The 15305-nt window shown below is 39.3% G+C and overlaps 1 protein-coding gene across 1 annotated transcript; it reads right to left on the reverse strand.

The window, feature by feature from the left end:
- Window positions 1-11253: 11253 nt before the first annotated feature.
- LOC149833036 ((S)-N-methylcoclaurine 3'-hydroxylase isozyme 1-like) lies at window positions 11254-15052 on the reverse strand. Its single transcript, XM_090014856.1, has 2 exons — window positions 14111-15052; window positions 11254-12040 (listed from the first exon to the last, which is right to left on the reverse strand). Exons 1-2 carry the CDS (start codon window positions 14942-14944, stop codon window positions 11420-11422), a joined length of 1455 nt encoding a protein of 484 aa, XP_089870982.1. The 5' UTR covers window positions 14945-15052; the 3' UTR covers window positions 11254-11419.
- Window positions 15053-15305: the final 253 nt, after the last annotated feature.

A 15305-nucleotide genomic window follows, 5' to 3' on the forward strand; every position in this document is an offset into this window, starting at 1 on the left:
GTATATGTAGATGCAACACAATTATAAATCCTTTTATGTTCTATATGTGGATACATGGCTCGGTAATATAAGTATTTGTGGTTTGCAAATGATTTGATCTGGAGTTGCAAAGAGAAATTTCACATCTCACTGATGCAGAAGTACAAAAAGAACGTGAAACTAAGTTTGTGGAGTGGTTGAAACAGTTGGTAAAGAAGCTAACATAAATTTTGTACTTATAAACAACATTAAGTTACTTAATTGATCATGATCGCAATCATTGTTTATATATGTGCGTAGGTCCGCCATGGTGATGTTAAAGATCAAGGAATATGTGATTTAGAAAATAGTCCGACCAAAGTTGTGCAATGCTACAACGGGTACATCGTAAACGGTTATCGATTCTATACAAAAGATTATGATATAAACAAATCAACGATAAATAGTGGCGTGTATGTCAAGGGTAGCAGCTACGGTGAAAATGAACATGATTACTATGGTGTTATAGAGGAAATAATGAAGTTGACTTACTTAGGCATAAATAACAGGGTAACTTTATTCAAGTGTCATTGGTTTGATCCAACTGCAACAAGACTCGACAAAGCTTCAGGCATTGTGGAGGTGAATCATAAATCCAGGTTTGGAACATATGAACTATTCATATTAGCCTCGCAAGCTCAACAAGTTTATTATACTTCATATCCAAGTATAAAAAAGTCAGATAGAAATGAATGGTGGGCAGTTTGCAAGGTGAAGTCCAAACTATACCCTGAGTATGATCAGTTACAGGAAGATGAGTTAGCTGAAGACATCGATTACTATCAATCAGATGATGTCTATGACTTCGCTTATGATCACGATGTTGCGCATGATATGCATGTCATATCTCCATTGGCCGATGAAACATTTATAGAGGAATGTGATCCAAATGATGTACCAAGTGGATGGGCAAACAATGAAGAAGAAGAAGAAGAAGAAGAAGAAGAAGAAGAAGAAAGTCAAACTAGTGATAAGGAATAATTCTCAAACTAGTGAGCAAAATCTTGTACTACAAACTTCTATTTAAATGCATTGCAGTACTTGATGTGAATGATTTGAATTATTTGAATATATTGTATTACTTGATGCGAATGACTGAGTTGTATTGCAATACTTGGTGTGAATGATTAAAAATTTTATTTGAATGTATTGTAATACTTGATATGAATGATTAGAATGCATTACAATACTTGATGTGAATGATTTGAATTATTTGAATGTATTGTAATACTTGATGCGAATGCATGAGTTGTATTGCAACACTTGATGTGAATGATTAAAAATTTTATTTGAATGTATTGTAATACTTGATACGAATTATTTGAATGCATTGTAATACTTGATGTGAATGATTTGAATTATTTGAATGTATTATAATACTTGATACAAATGATTCGAATGCATTGCAATACTTGATGTGAATGATTTAAATTATTTGAATGTATTGTAATTTATGCAACGAATGATTTGAATTATTGCAATACTTGATGTGAATGATTTGAATTATTTGAATGCATTGTAATACTTGATGCAAATGATTTGAATGCATTGCAATGCTTGATGTGAATGACTTGAATGCATTGCAGTACCTGATATGAATGATTTGAATTGTTGTAATACTTGATGTGAATGACTTGAATGTATTATAATACTTGATGTGAATTATTTGAATATATTGTATGACATATGTTATTTGTTAGAATATGGTTCATAGAGGTTACAGTGGTCGCTCATCCAGTAGTAGTCAGGCTCAACCTTCATCTTCACGGGCTCCTGTGATAGGTATATCATTTAACTAATTGGATGCTTGATTAGTTCAAATGCGCATTCTGAGAATTTCTAACATATTTTTTTACAGATGATGTTTCGTCTATACACGACCCACCTACACCAGTTGATCACACAAGTCAGGAGCCAACACAGAAAGCAGGGTCTTTTCAGTCTAGCACAAGAAGACTCATTCAAATAGTGTATATCGATAATCGACCGTAAGTATTTCATTTTCAATTATTGCATATCTTATAAATATTTTATATTGATATTTATTGTGTAACAATTCATGTGCAGCACAAGGTTTGAGCCACAAGAAGTAGTACGGGAGATTAGAAATTCACTTCTTCAACATCTACCAGGATCGATTGCTCAATGGAAAGAGTACCCAAAGGAGGTGTTAGACAGATTGTGATCCTCATTCACGGTATACAGTTGTTCCTCATAGTTAATGTGTTTCATATTTAATTTTTTTAAGTAATGTCTACTAACTTTCTGAAAATATTTGTAGGCTTTGAATCGCTTCACAACTACGGTGGAAGAAAATGATGCAAGGAAGGTGTGACAGAAGGTGGCTGTCAATCAATTTGCAGACATGTTACACACTATGAAGACTGCAGCAAAAAAAGCATCTGGCGTAGTAGATGATCCACTACAGTGGAAGGGCCATGGCCCTATTACTATCATGAGAGATTATTGGGATGAAATGTGCGATAAGTGGGCGGGAGATGCATTTCAAAATCGCTCTGCGAAGGCTGCACAAAATCGAGCGAAAATGCCCGAAGCCCATCTACACACAGGTGGATCTAAGACATTTGGGAGCCACCTGAAGAAAATGGTAACTCATCAATATATAATATTAATTTTATAAGTATTGTTGCAAACTTGTGTACTAAATCTTTTGTCCTTTAACTTCGTAGGGAGCAGAAAAAGGAGGCATTGTACCATATAAGGATGTGTCTCTTGAAACACATAAACGGAAGACCACGGAAGTCTTCGTATCAGAGTAGGCGAGAACGACAATGGTATGTATTTATTCTATTAATAATCATTGCAATATGCAAGTTATCATAATGTTATCATTAATTATTAATGCATACTTTAAACATTATTTTGTAGGAGGCATATAAGCAACAGATGGTAAAGCGATATGGCGATGACGCTACTCAAAGTGTGCTTCTGCACTTGGCTGCCCTCCATTTGCTTTTGGCTCCCACAACTGTCGGCACTAGATGTAGCGGTACACTCAAAGTGTGCCATGTGATGGCACCTGATCCTGACTCCTATTTTGGTGACATTGGTAAGCCTTCTAGGCAAAAGCAATACCAAGTTTGTGAGGTCCAATCAGTATCAGTGCTGAAGAGATTTTCAAAATGATTTATATAATTGGTCTATTTAGATTTTCAACCGAATCGATCTGAATCCGTTATATTTTAGCCAGCAGAAGATACATGCCAATAAAATATAAAAATATATATTTAAAATATAAGACTGTTTTAACTATTTAAAAAACATATTAAAAATAAACTCAATATCAATTTCTTAATCGATTTTGGGGGATAAGATATGAATCAGCCAATTCAAGCCTGTTTGCAATGATATTGACAACAATGGTGAGTAGGGGTGGCAATTTTTGACACGACCCGACAACTCGCTTCTTAGGCGGGTTCAGGTTTGGCTTAAACGGGTTTATGTCGTAAACAGATCAACCTGCCTAACCCATTTATTAAACAGGTCAGGTTCGTGTTAGGGGTATGTCAACCCGCCAACCCGTTTAATAAACACAGGTTAGGTGGACGGGTCAACCCGTTTACCCGAACCCGACCCACCAATCTGTAAACTTTCAATGTAAAACGGTTTTGGTGGGTTAAAAATTTTAATGCTTGTGGGGTCCACTGATCCCTTACCCCCGCCAAAGTTTTGAATTCATGTTGTTTATGATTTAATGCGACAAGTTAAAAATTTTAATGCTTGTGGGGGTCCACCGATCACCTCCCATAAAAAAATGCAACAAGTTAATTCAGCTGTCAAGATTCCTGTGTGGGGTCCACAAATTTCAAGGAAAAATGACAGGACACCCCCTTCAACTTCTCAAAATTGATAAGGTTAAACCGTTAAAGGCCGTCAAAACCCTGAACCCGACCCGCCAACTTGTTTACTCGACCCGACCCATTTATTAAACGGGTTAATCGTGTCGTATCGAGTTACCCGTTTAATAAATGGGTTGGGTTCATGTTTGCCACAGCCGACCCGCTTAATAAACGGGTCGGGTTCGTGTTGAGGTATGCCGACCCGCCAACCGACCCGATTGCCACCCGTGATGGTGAGACTAGTTGAACTTTTGTAAATAAGACAAAAAGACCAGTCGAACTTAAAACAAAAATAGCCTGTCAAGCATGCACAGAGCTGAGCCAGGGCTATTCAAACTCGGCTCGGTTCAAAATGCTTGTGTTCAAGCTCAGCTCGAGCTCGGAGTCAAGTTTAAACAGCATTATTCAGGTCAGCTTTGAGCTTTACTATTGTTCCAAAAAGTGAGATACGAACCCTGAGCTCTCAAAACCAAAGGAAGGGACTAACACTCTACCCATTAACGAAACAACGATTCTTTAGGGTATGTTCGATGAGCTGTTCTCAGCGTGATTCAGACAAAAATCACGCTGGGAACAACGATTTTCAACAAACGTTGAACACAATGAACGACATTCCACGTGTCCGCCGCGTCCGTAATTTTTGATCCACCTCAGGCCCTGTTACAAAATGAACAGGAACGGAAGGAACGAAAAAAAAATGTGTATCGACGAGCGCGTCACACCCATCGATGTATCTCTCTCGAGCGGAACTTCATGCTCAGGACCAGGGTTATCTACTTCGTCTTCGGCATGAGGAAGAGCGTCCAGCTCTGCCTGTGGGTGGGCCTCGCTCTCCTCTCCTGGACTCTTCTCTTTGATCACAACAACGACGAGCGATTGCTGTGCAATCGGGCGGTGATGTCCTATGTTTTGCGAGCGCTTTCCAAGTTCTTGATCGGAGCCCCGCTCTGGATGATGAAGACGTTGCTGATGAAGGTCTTGGCTTCTTCTTTCCATCTGAAGGCTTACTTTGATCGTATTCAGAAATCGGTGTTTCATCAGTATGTTTTAGAGACGTTCTCGGGGTCGCCAGTGATGGATTTGCAGGAGAAGATTGGGGCTTCAGAAAGCAATGCGAAGTTGAATGTCAAGGCGGGGCAGGGAAAGAAGGGGAAGGATGTGGGCATGATCGATGTGGGGAAGTTGCAGAGGATGAACCAAGATAAGGTCTCGGTGTGGACGATGAAGAGTCTAGCGAATATGATCAATAGCTCGGGGTTGTCGACTATCTCGAATGCCATTGATGAATCTGTGTCTGGTGGGGATGGTGGGAGTGATGGGCAGATCAACAGTGAGGCGGAAGCAAGAGCTGCTGCTTGCAGGATTTTCTGGAATGTTGCAAAGCCTGATTCCAAGTGAGGCTTTCTCCCAAGAAGATGGACTTTTTTTTAGTTTCTTTTTCATTCAATTTTTTGGTTGATTTTGCCAAATGTCAACTGTGTGTTTTGATTGTAGGTTTATCGATGAAGAAGACCTTATGAGATTCTTGAGTATAGATGAGATGCAGAAAATATTTCCTCAGTTTGAAGGGGTAGCAGAGTTGGGAAGGATTAAGAGGTCTTCTTTCAGAAATGGAGTGGTATGACAATCATAACTTGGCAGTTTTGTTTTAGTTTGATGATTTTAAAACATGTAAAATGGTGGAGGGATCGGGTCACACTATTCAAAATGAAATAATTTGACCCAGTATTCATGATTGTCCAAGTTGTTTGCACATCCTTATCAAACAATGGACATTGGGAACATATCATTTGAGTATGTTCCAAACAAACGTTGAACTTGAATCGGTCGATAAAGAATGATCAAAACCAATGTTCTCTTCTTTTCCTTTCTTTTTGTTCATTTCATCCAATCCTGGACAAGCCATCAAACATACCCTTAGATATATTTTGCAAACATATTTTATATAAACTTAATCAAGCTCAGTGACTTGATCAAGCTTGGCTTGTTTATCCACACCGAGCTTGGACTTGTGATCAGGCTCGGTTCATTTAGTTTTTTGAACGAGTTTGAGCCGAGCCCGAGCTAGATCATCTCATCCCTAGTCATAATTACCCAAAATGGATATGAGCCCAAAAGACACTAATAAGGAAAAGTTAAATTTTAGTTAGGTTAACCTCTTTTAGGTCAGATTTGAGAGTAGGAAAATAAGTTGGAAAGGAACAGTAACAACTTTTCCATTGATTCCAAACAATAGAAAATCTTTCAAGGTTTCCATTTTTGCCTTGATTTTGACAAGAAAAAATTCTCCGTGTCTGGATATGGAAAAAAAAATTCTGTCAAATTTTTTTAGTTTTGAGGACCGCCCTCACTCTCATCAAAACATTGGATCATTCATCCAACCTAGTTTTATGAAAAAAATATTAAAATGAATAACTAAACTTTTATACCCAGGAAGGTCTAAAAAGATTAACCAAGCATCTTGCCAACATTTGAGAGAAAGAAAATGAAAAAACAAGTCAATTTTATAACATTTTCATCGTAAATAATGTAAAAAAATATATGTATACAGTTGATTGTATTGAATATATCAATTGAGAGAGTGTGAGCGGGTACTTGTGCATTAATTACATGATCACCCTCCATTTTGGGGACAGGGTCTGTCGTGGGGCTCAAGACCTGATGGAGGGCAATCAAGTACTTAATGCACAAATATCACCCTATTTCGGAGAGGTCGTATTCAGAAACCCAAGGTGGTTGTCTTAGAGAGCAGATCAGGTGATCCAAGTGATTTGACATCTTCGTTGTCCATTACGTCATCTCAAAGACCCTGCCGTCTTTATACAATTTGTGGACCGTCAGGATGCCTTGGCATATCAGGTTTGTGTTGCACATAAAGTCAACACTGCCTTCGTTTTTTTTTTGTTTTGTTTTTTAAAACATGAAATTCGAGGCCGTTTACTGAAATTCAAACGAAAATCTCATTGGGATTTTCAACAAACGTAGGATGCAGCAGACAACGTTCTGCGTGTTCACTGCTTCCTATACACATGAACTTTTCGTTCCACCCTCCCCCTGTTACAAAAGTAAGAGGGATGAGGGGAAAGTTCATTTCATCTCGATTGGCGCACCTCTTTGAGCCCCATCGCCCTCCACAACCCCCTCACGATCTCCTCCATGAAGCTCAGGGGGCCTCTTCAACATCGTGGGTGAACGGCGGAGCTCGAGAAGATGACGGTGAACCGATGGACAGGACGGTTGTTCTCGACACGGTACTACGAGATCCTCGAGAAGAGGAAGACGCTCCCAGTGTAGCAGCAGAGGCACGAGTTCGTCAATGCGCTGGAGAAGAAACAAATGCTCATCCTTATGGGGGAAACAGGTAGCGACAAGATGACCCAGGTTGGCATTCTTTCTTTCGATCTCTTCTTTGTTGCGATTATCTGTATTTTGGTTTCCATTGTTTGATTGCATGAGAATGGTGTTTCGTGTGCAACTGCTTGTCTAAAAATTTGGGAAAAAGTTTGGAAGATTTCCATTTTTGCTTTGTAATGCAATAATTCAGATGTTATTAACCATATCATTTTGCAACTAAATTCTAGACTTTGTGCTGCTTTTGGTTCTTAAGAGCCGCTACTATAATTTGTGAATGAGATGTTTATGAGACAATGTTTACTTTGGTTTTAGTAAGGGAGGTTGTTGATTCTTTATGCATTTTGCTGAGCATTTAGCAAGGGTTTGGGGTTGAATTTGGTCTGGTTTTTGTGGCATCTTTAAAGAGGAGGAATCCCTTGCCTAATCCCTTGCTTCTTGTTGTTGGATTCCCTTATTGTAGGTAGCTGCTCTCACTGTAACATACAAGTACACACCTATTATATATTGACCACTGAGCTGCCTCTCCATTATGTTACACCTCTGATTTGGTCAATTCCAATCTGCTATGCAGCCCTACTTGATGAAATTTCTTTGTGCATGCAAGAATAAAACGGAGGAAAGAATGATCTTGCATTTTCTGTTATCTTTTTTTTTTACTCCATCTTATTCCTCTGCTTTTTTCTTATCTCCATTCCCACACTTTAGCTATTTAACTTATGATCTTATGTTTTGTGAAGCGCCTTATGAGCAGTAAACAAGGTGGTCTATGTTAGCTCAAGTGGAAAATTTATTATTACTAAAGCATACTTGGTTCAAAAATATTAACTTGGACTTAGTATGTGAAAATGGTGCAAAAGGACGCTATACTATGCCTTGAGTTCACATGCAAGATTTAGTCTTTTCAAAGTGTGGAGTCAAGTGTGGAGCACTGCATGACTGCTCTGTTATTCTGGCGCACTCTGCTGTTAACATTACTATATTTTATTTATCATGGCAATGGTTATGCTTAGATTTCATATTGTTTACTTGTATATCTGGAGTTTCTATGAAGGAAAGAAAAAGCTTAAATTTTAAATCAAGAATCAATATTTTTTTGTGTAGCATTTATAACTGCAATTATTAATGGAAGTTAGTCTAACAGTGAATCACTTTTGTCTTCCATGTTTTCATGAAAAAATCTTAATTGTATTCTAGACCTTGGTTCTGATTACATAAATTGGTTAACGCATTTTCTGGAGCAAGTCCTTGAGAAGGGCGAGGAGGGCATGAGGTGTGTGCATGGGATTGGGTATGTGTGTATGCATGACAAAGAGAGAGATTCACCTGACCTGTAATGTGTGTAGCTTAATTTTATTGAGGGGAACTTATGTGCAATTTGGGAATCTTCGTGAAAGTACGAAACCATGAGAAAGTTTGTGAAAGATTATCCTTGTGGCATGGGAATTCATAAAGAAATCTGCAAGGTCACTGCATGAGAATTATGATGTGTTGACAGATGAGATGCCTCTTCTCAGCTCATCACCTTTTCTTTTTACTATTCTTATCTACCAGGTGCGCAGAGTGCAGAACTTTGTAGACACTTGACATGCTCAAGGAAAGAAATGCAAATTCATTTAGTAGAAGTAGCACAGTTAGGATGCTCGAGTACTCCAAATCCAATGGCATCATCAACTAGCTAGGATAACCCAAGACTGGAAACAATTTGATTAGCATTCTTTGTTGACTTCTAAATCCAGTTTGTGTTATTACATGCCATTTTAAGAAATAGTGAATTTAGTCACTACACCCTTGCTCATTTAGTTGCTTTATGATTTATGCTTCATGGTCCACATTAAACAATCATGAAATTTTTGCACAAATGGATTTCTATAATTTGAGGCTATGCAGGCTTTTCACCACCAACTTTAATTTTCGGCTTTCAGCTGCTTATGATTTCTTTTGAAATGAAATTCATTTAATGACTTTGGAAACTATAATAGAGTTAACCTTGAGGCCATTGCATACGCCCTTCATTTAGTGATGCATCATTTTGTGATACTCTGAACTGTCTCCATCACCCCAAAGAGCATATGCCTCTTCCCCATGGGCTGCGTTATCTCCATTAATGAGTTCTTTCTCTTTCATCCTCAGAGGTATAAACATAAGGATTACCAGCAGGATAATGGACATGACCAGCACATTCCAACCAAGTACGAAACAAGCACCAGCTAACTGCTTAAGAAATTGAACTCCACCTGGGCATCTGCAGAAATCCCCACTAGAGTTGGTTACCGGAAGAAACATGCTGCAGAGCGTCAGATGAGCAAATAGGCTTGTCAATGCTCCACCCAGGATCCCTGCAATGGCATGGGTGTGCAGGACTCCAAGTGTGTCATCAACCTCCTACAGAAATGTCAGCTTCTTATGAAGATGTATCATGGTGTACAAGGGTATGCTTCCTAAAACAAAGCCCATTATGACTGCAGCCCATCCTTCTACAAGTCCTACGTAAGACGGAAGCAACTCAGTGCTCAATATATATCATGGAAAATGTGTTGTCTTGTCATCAAATGCAAAGTTACAATAAGGTGTCATAGAGAACCTGAATTTCGTGGAATAATATGCTCAAGCTTGTAGGTTCTTATTCTCTGACTATTGTTGTGTATATGAGTCTGTATTTACAATTTTCTTATATGAAATTTATCTCTAATTCGCTTTTTTATATCATTATTTAGATTCTAATTCAGCAGAATAAAGCAGTCATTGAGAATAATGGTCATCTTGATGGAGAGTTGCATGAAATAAGTGTATCTGTACCAGAGTTATCGAAAATGCCTAGGTAAGTGAGGAAGAGTGCTTCGAAAGTGCGAAACACGTGGGTAAGCACCATTTTTTTGGGAACTGTTCTTCCCTTTTATGGAAAGTGCACTTCTCCTTAATGGAAAACACACTTCCCTTTTATGGAAAGTGCACTTCTCCTAAATTAGTTGTTTACTTCATTTTAATTCTACTAAACCAGGAGTTCCGAGTTTATTTTCCGTTTGCAGCTTCAACACCACTTTATAGCAGCTTTAGATTTGGAATTGGTTCTTACATCTTAACTTTTTAACTGATTGGATTAATAAACCCAAATGCAGGGTAAAAAAATAATTTACAATGTCATTTCTCTATAACAGGTTGTGGAATTTCTTATTACATTCTTCTTTGATGCATTTCAGTGAAAAACAAAAAGTGCAAACTTGAATAAATTGTAAATCTGTTGATCTCTTCACAGTCCACAATTGGAGAAGTTGCTTCAATTGCCTCATTTATCAAGTCCTAAGACAAACATGGGATCTTTCCTTTTTTCTAGTTGAAGACAGGCAAAGATGGAATGTCTTTCATACTCTTTTGTATCTAGTTGAATTTTTGCAGATAAATAAAGGCCATGTTATGAATAATCCTTTGTTTTCAGATATCTAGTTTAGTAGAACAATGAAGGTCATGTTAGCTACTGTATGTGTTAATCTGTTTAAATCATTAGATTTAAAACTAAACGTGTTCAAGATCGGATCATACTACATTATAGCAGCTATTACGTGGGCTTGTGTTTCAAACACACTACTTCATTTGCCCAAATCTGATATACTTTCGGGTAGTCCTCCAATTACCACCTCATTAAATTGTATTTTTGTCTTCACTTTATGATCTAATTGGTCCATAGTTTGCTCAAAGATATTTTCTTGTGAGAAAGAAAATTTTAAATTAAAAAGATAAAAGGAAGTTTGGTGAATGTAGGAGGTTACCAATCACCTCAATAACATGACAACGGAAACCACAACTTTACAAGAGGGGTTTATGATACATGACTTGAGAAATGCCTGCAATCTCCATGCATACTACATAAAGGATGAAAGACAGATCATGTGGGAATCTCATTAAGCATTTCAACTTCATTCATTTAGGTTCTACTATGCTTCTTGGCACTCTGATAACTTGAACCAATGGTGTCTCCTTGGACCATAGTTTGCTCAAAAGATAACTTGAACCAATTGCTCAATACTTTATTGTACTATAATATGAAAATTTATTCATAAATATTCACCATCAAAGATGGAAATCCATACTGCTGACACTTGCGAATTCTCATAAGTTGGCATAAGAGGGAGGAAAGTTTTGGCCAATATTAAAGGAAAATAGTAAAGAAAGTTTAGTCCTAGTTATGAATGCTAGTGTCCAGTAAACTTGGGTATGAGCACCAGTGGGTGATCCCTCTGGAGTGTAAGGCTAAAACTCTCCTCCAAAGGAAGCTGGCGAGGGTCCATTCCATTTGGTAGTGACCACTCGAAGTTGTGCACCAAGGCTGCCACAATTGATTCAACAAGCCGAGTCGCAAGCGGCAACCCGGGACACATTCGTCTTCCCGAGCCGAATGGAATGTATTCATAAAAAGCACCCATGTAATCCAAATTAGGGGAGTCAATGAAGCGTTCTGGCATGAAGGTGAAGGGCTCAACCCAGAATGTTGGGTCCCTTCCTATTGTCCATAGATTCACCAACACCTGGCAGCCTTTTGGGATCGTGTGGCCGAGAACTTCGCACGTTTCCACTGCACGATGAACTAGAAATGGCACAGGTGGGTGCAATCTAAATGTCTCCTTTAAGCAAGCTTGGAGGTAAGGAAGTTCTTTTAGTTTCAAATCCGTGATGGAATCCAGTGTACCAGTGTTGCTGAATGCATAAGAGAGTTCCTCGCGAAGCTTAGCCAATGCCTCTGGTTTTTTTATGAGCTCTCCTATTACCCATTCTATTGCACTGGTTGTAGTGTCCGAACCAGCAACAAACATGTCCTGCATTGTGCACAAAAGTTAAAGATCAAATTACCATATTTAGATAATAGAGTATGGCATTTTGCCATTCAAAATCTTATTTGAGTTCAACTCCAATCAGCGGGTAACTTTTTGTCTCTATAAATTTTCTTTTGTCTCTGTTATAGGTCGTACTGCAACGGTGAAACGAAAAGTTTACCAGCCTAGGCTTTGCTCATGCTAAAATCATATGACTGTGTGCCTCATAAGAGCTGTATATTTTTTTCTTTTCTTTTCTTTTTTTTTTTTCTTTTTTTTTTTTGGTAAGCAAGCTCCACGCCAGATTTGAACCTAAGACCTTTTGATGATCTTACCATCCAGCTATCTCATTCAACCACCAATACATTAACGAGTCCAACAAAAGTTGACCAGTTTCTTTAATATTAAAATGATAAAAATGAAATATGTTTACCAGCAAAATATTACTAGTATGAAGAGAAATTTTCATAGTTTTTTTTTTTGCAAATCTAACACTGGAGATGTATTTGGTGTGATTCATTTGCTAGGAATTGACTGTTGGATCATTGTAATCCGACTAAAAAATGTGTTTTTTTATACTTGAATATTTATGAAAATTTTAAGTCTGTTTTTATAAATCCAAGCAACTAGACCACTGGTTTGAAATTTTAGAAAGTAGTAAGATAAAAAACTTATAAAAATCTTGGTTCATATTAGTAAACATATTTTGTTGGTAAATACATTTCAGTTTTGTGAGACTTACCGGCATGGATTGGGATCTGGTGCAATGTGAATCCACACTTTCAGTGTGCTGCTGCACCAATCACCCGTACCATCATCTGCTGTTGGTGTCTCACAGCTGACAGGCTGTATCCAATCGGTTTTCTAGCCAAATGCCACTCATCACTTAATTGCTAAGGAACATATAACCTGCTTTGTTTTTTAAGGGATGCCCCTTGATCAGAGGGCGAGGACAAGGTCTCCACTTTCGCTCCGTGTTAAAATTCTACCTTTCTCTTTGCACGGGTTTTGATTTTAACCCCCATCCACACCTTCATCCTCGTTTCATATCCTTTATCCTCGGTCCAAACTGGGCGAGGTGGGGCGGGGCTCCATTTCCTTTCGGTCCACTGCCATCTTTAAAGAAGGATCAAAGATGGGGGTGAGGTAGGGCAAGGTGGAGTTCGAGGGAGGGGTGGGGGGAGAGAAGTAAAGTCCATCCCCGTTTTATGTCTTCCATTCTTGATCCAAACGGGGCAGGGAAAGCGCGCGTAAGTCCATCAACATCAACATCTCCATCCCCATTTTATGTCCTCCATTCTCGATCCAAACTAGGCGAGCTGGGGCGGAGCCAGTTTCCCCAGGTCCACTGCCATCCCTACTTTTTGTTTTCACGTAAAAGAATCTATTTTTCATGTTGAAACGGATCCATCATTTAAAATGGAATGGTTTCATCATGCATTGAATTGTAACCATTTAACAGAATGATGGAATCCGATCAACCTATTTGAGGAGTCCGTGTTCCTTTTCCACTCATTTTTTCATTAGCGAGGCCCACATCTTTTTGTTTGTAATTTTTACCTCTACTTTCTCGGCGTTTAATTTGGTCATGTCAGAGACTCAGAACGTTATCAAAACGACAAAATCTATCCCTTTCTTGTTGGACCGACAGTTTGTCAGAAAATCGTGTGGTGCTCAAGTGCAGCGGCACATACATTTTGTGCAATGTGATTGAACTAGATCCCCCCTCACGTAAGGTAGGTTGCAAATGGCTCATATGAAAGAGGTGGCAGGTTCGAAGCCTGCCCTCTCCACCGTGTATCTACTTATGTTTTCAATAAAATTAGTTTGGCTATAGCTGATCCGACTCAAGCTTGGTCCGAGCTCGAGTTGAAGAAGGCTTGTTCAAGCTTAAACATGCCGTTGGGGGTGATCGAGTCGAGCTCGGGTTGAAGAAGGCTTGTTCAAGCTTAAACATGCCGTTGGGGGTGATCGAGACGAGCTCGACCAGCCGAAGCACTGGACGATCTCAACTCGTATGCAGCCCTATGGGTAGCATGGGCCATGAGTGAAAAAAGAGATGGCCAAACTTACCAGAAGCAGTCCTTTGATTTCGAGATCTTTGAACCCACTAGATAGAAGGACCTCCAGAAAATCAGCATGATGCGTCACTGCACCTTCCTTCCTCTTCTGAATAATACCTTCGAAAACGTCGTATATTTCCACGCAGCAGGAGCTTCCCTCTCGGTACTTCCCCTGAAAATCGAAGCTCGCGATCGCTGGGAAGTATTCAGACACGTTTGGTTCAGCTCCCAATTCAAGCATCCTCCGAACCAATCGCTTCATCTTGCCGCTGCCGCCGATCCCGTCGGCGTCTTCGGAAAAGACGGAGGAAGCCATCATATTTAAGATGGCACCATACACTGCTTGAGGAATGTTGGTTTCCTTCCCTTCATTGGATCGAATTAGTGCTACCAAATCCTCCACCTTTTGCTGCCTGAGACGTGCACCAGCTTGAAGCATCTTGGTAGAGAACAACTGACTGCGGCAGACGGTTCTCAACTTCTTCCATGCGTCATTGCAATCAGACCAAACAATTGAGTAGTTGATGAAGTCCGGGTAACTCAGTGCCAGGGGTATGGCGCGAGCCGAGAGCGAGAGATCATGAGTCTTAAGGATCACGGAAGCGGCAGCGGGCGAGGAGGCAATGATGACGAGCTTAGAGCCGAGCCTGAGGGAGATGAGTGGGCCATATGTTTGAGCCATTTTATGGAAAGCAAGATGAGGCTTGGGACGCAGTTGGAGGAGGTTGCCAACCAGAGGCAAACCTATTGGTCCGGGAGGGAGGTTACCATTTCGTCTGGGCCATGAGGAGACAAGGAAAATTAGTGCAAGCAAAAGGGAGAGAACCAACCACAGCAGCTCCATGTCTCTAAGGAAATCAGGTTGAGCTACTCTTCCTCTATAGGTTCTCTTATATAGAAATTAGAAACCCTACTTTGAAGAAATGACCAAACGAGAGTTGCTTGAGTTTACGGAGGTTTGCTCATAGTTGCTCTAGTTGAAGTGTATGCGAGGACTAAGAGTGAGATATACAAGGGAAAAAGAAATGAAAGGCGAGCAAAGCGTGGCAAGAAGGAACCTTCACTAAAATGTGCTCAACGTGTCAAACATAAATTACATGAATTGCAAGTTCAATTCCCGTATTCGGTTTTAACCAAAAAAGCTAAATGTGTAAAAATCAGTTGAAACCCTATTCTTGTTCAGCACTTCCGTAAAATAAAAAACC

The sequence above is a fragment of the Nuphar pumila genome, chromosome 7 (genome assembly GCF_984573655.1).
Source record: "Nuphar pumila chromosome 7, dmNupPumi1.hap1.1, whole genome shotgun sequence".
NCBI classification, from domain to species: Eukaryota; Viridiplantae; Streptophyta; class Magnoliopsida; order Nymphaeales; family Nymphaeaceae; genus Nuphar; species Nuphar pumila.

What these genes read in the sequence shown, in the direction of transcription:
- LOC149833036 (XM_090014856.1), bottom strand. Translation starts at nt 14,944, where the DNA reads ATGGAGCTGCTGTGGTTGGTTCTCTCCCTTTTGCTTGCACTAATTTTC. An exon ending in AAATCAAAGGACTGCTTCTG is followed by an intron (nt 12,041 to 14,110) that starts GTAAGTTTGGCC and finishes TGCACAATGCAG; the next exon opens with GACATGTTTGTTGCTGGTTC.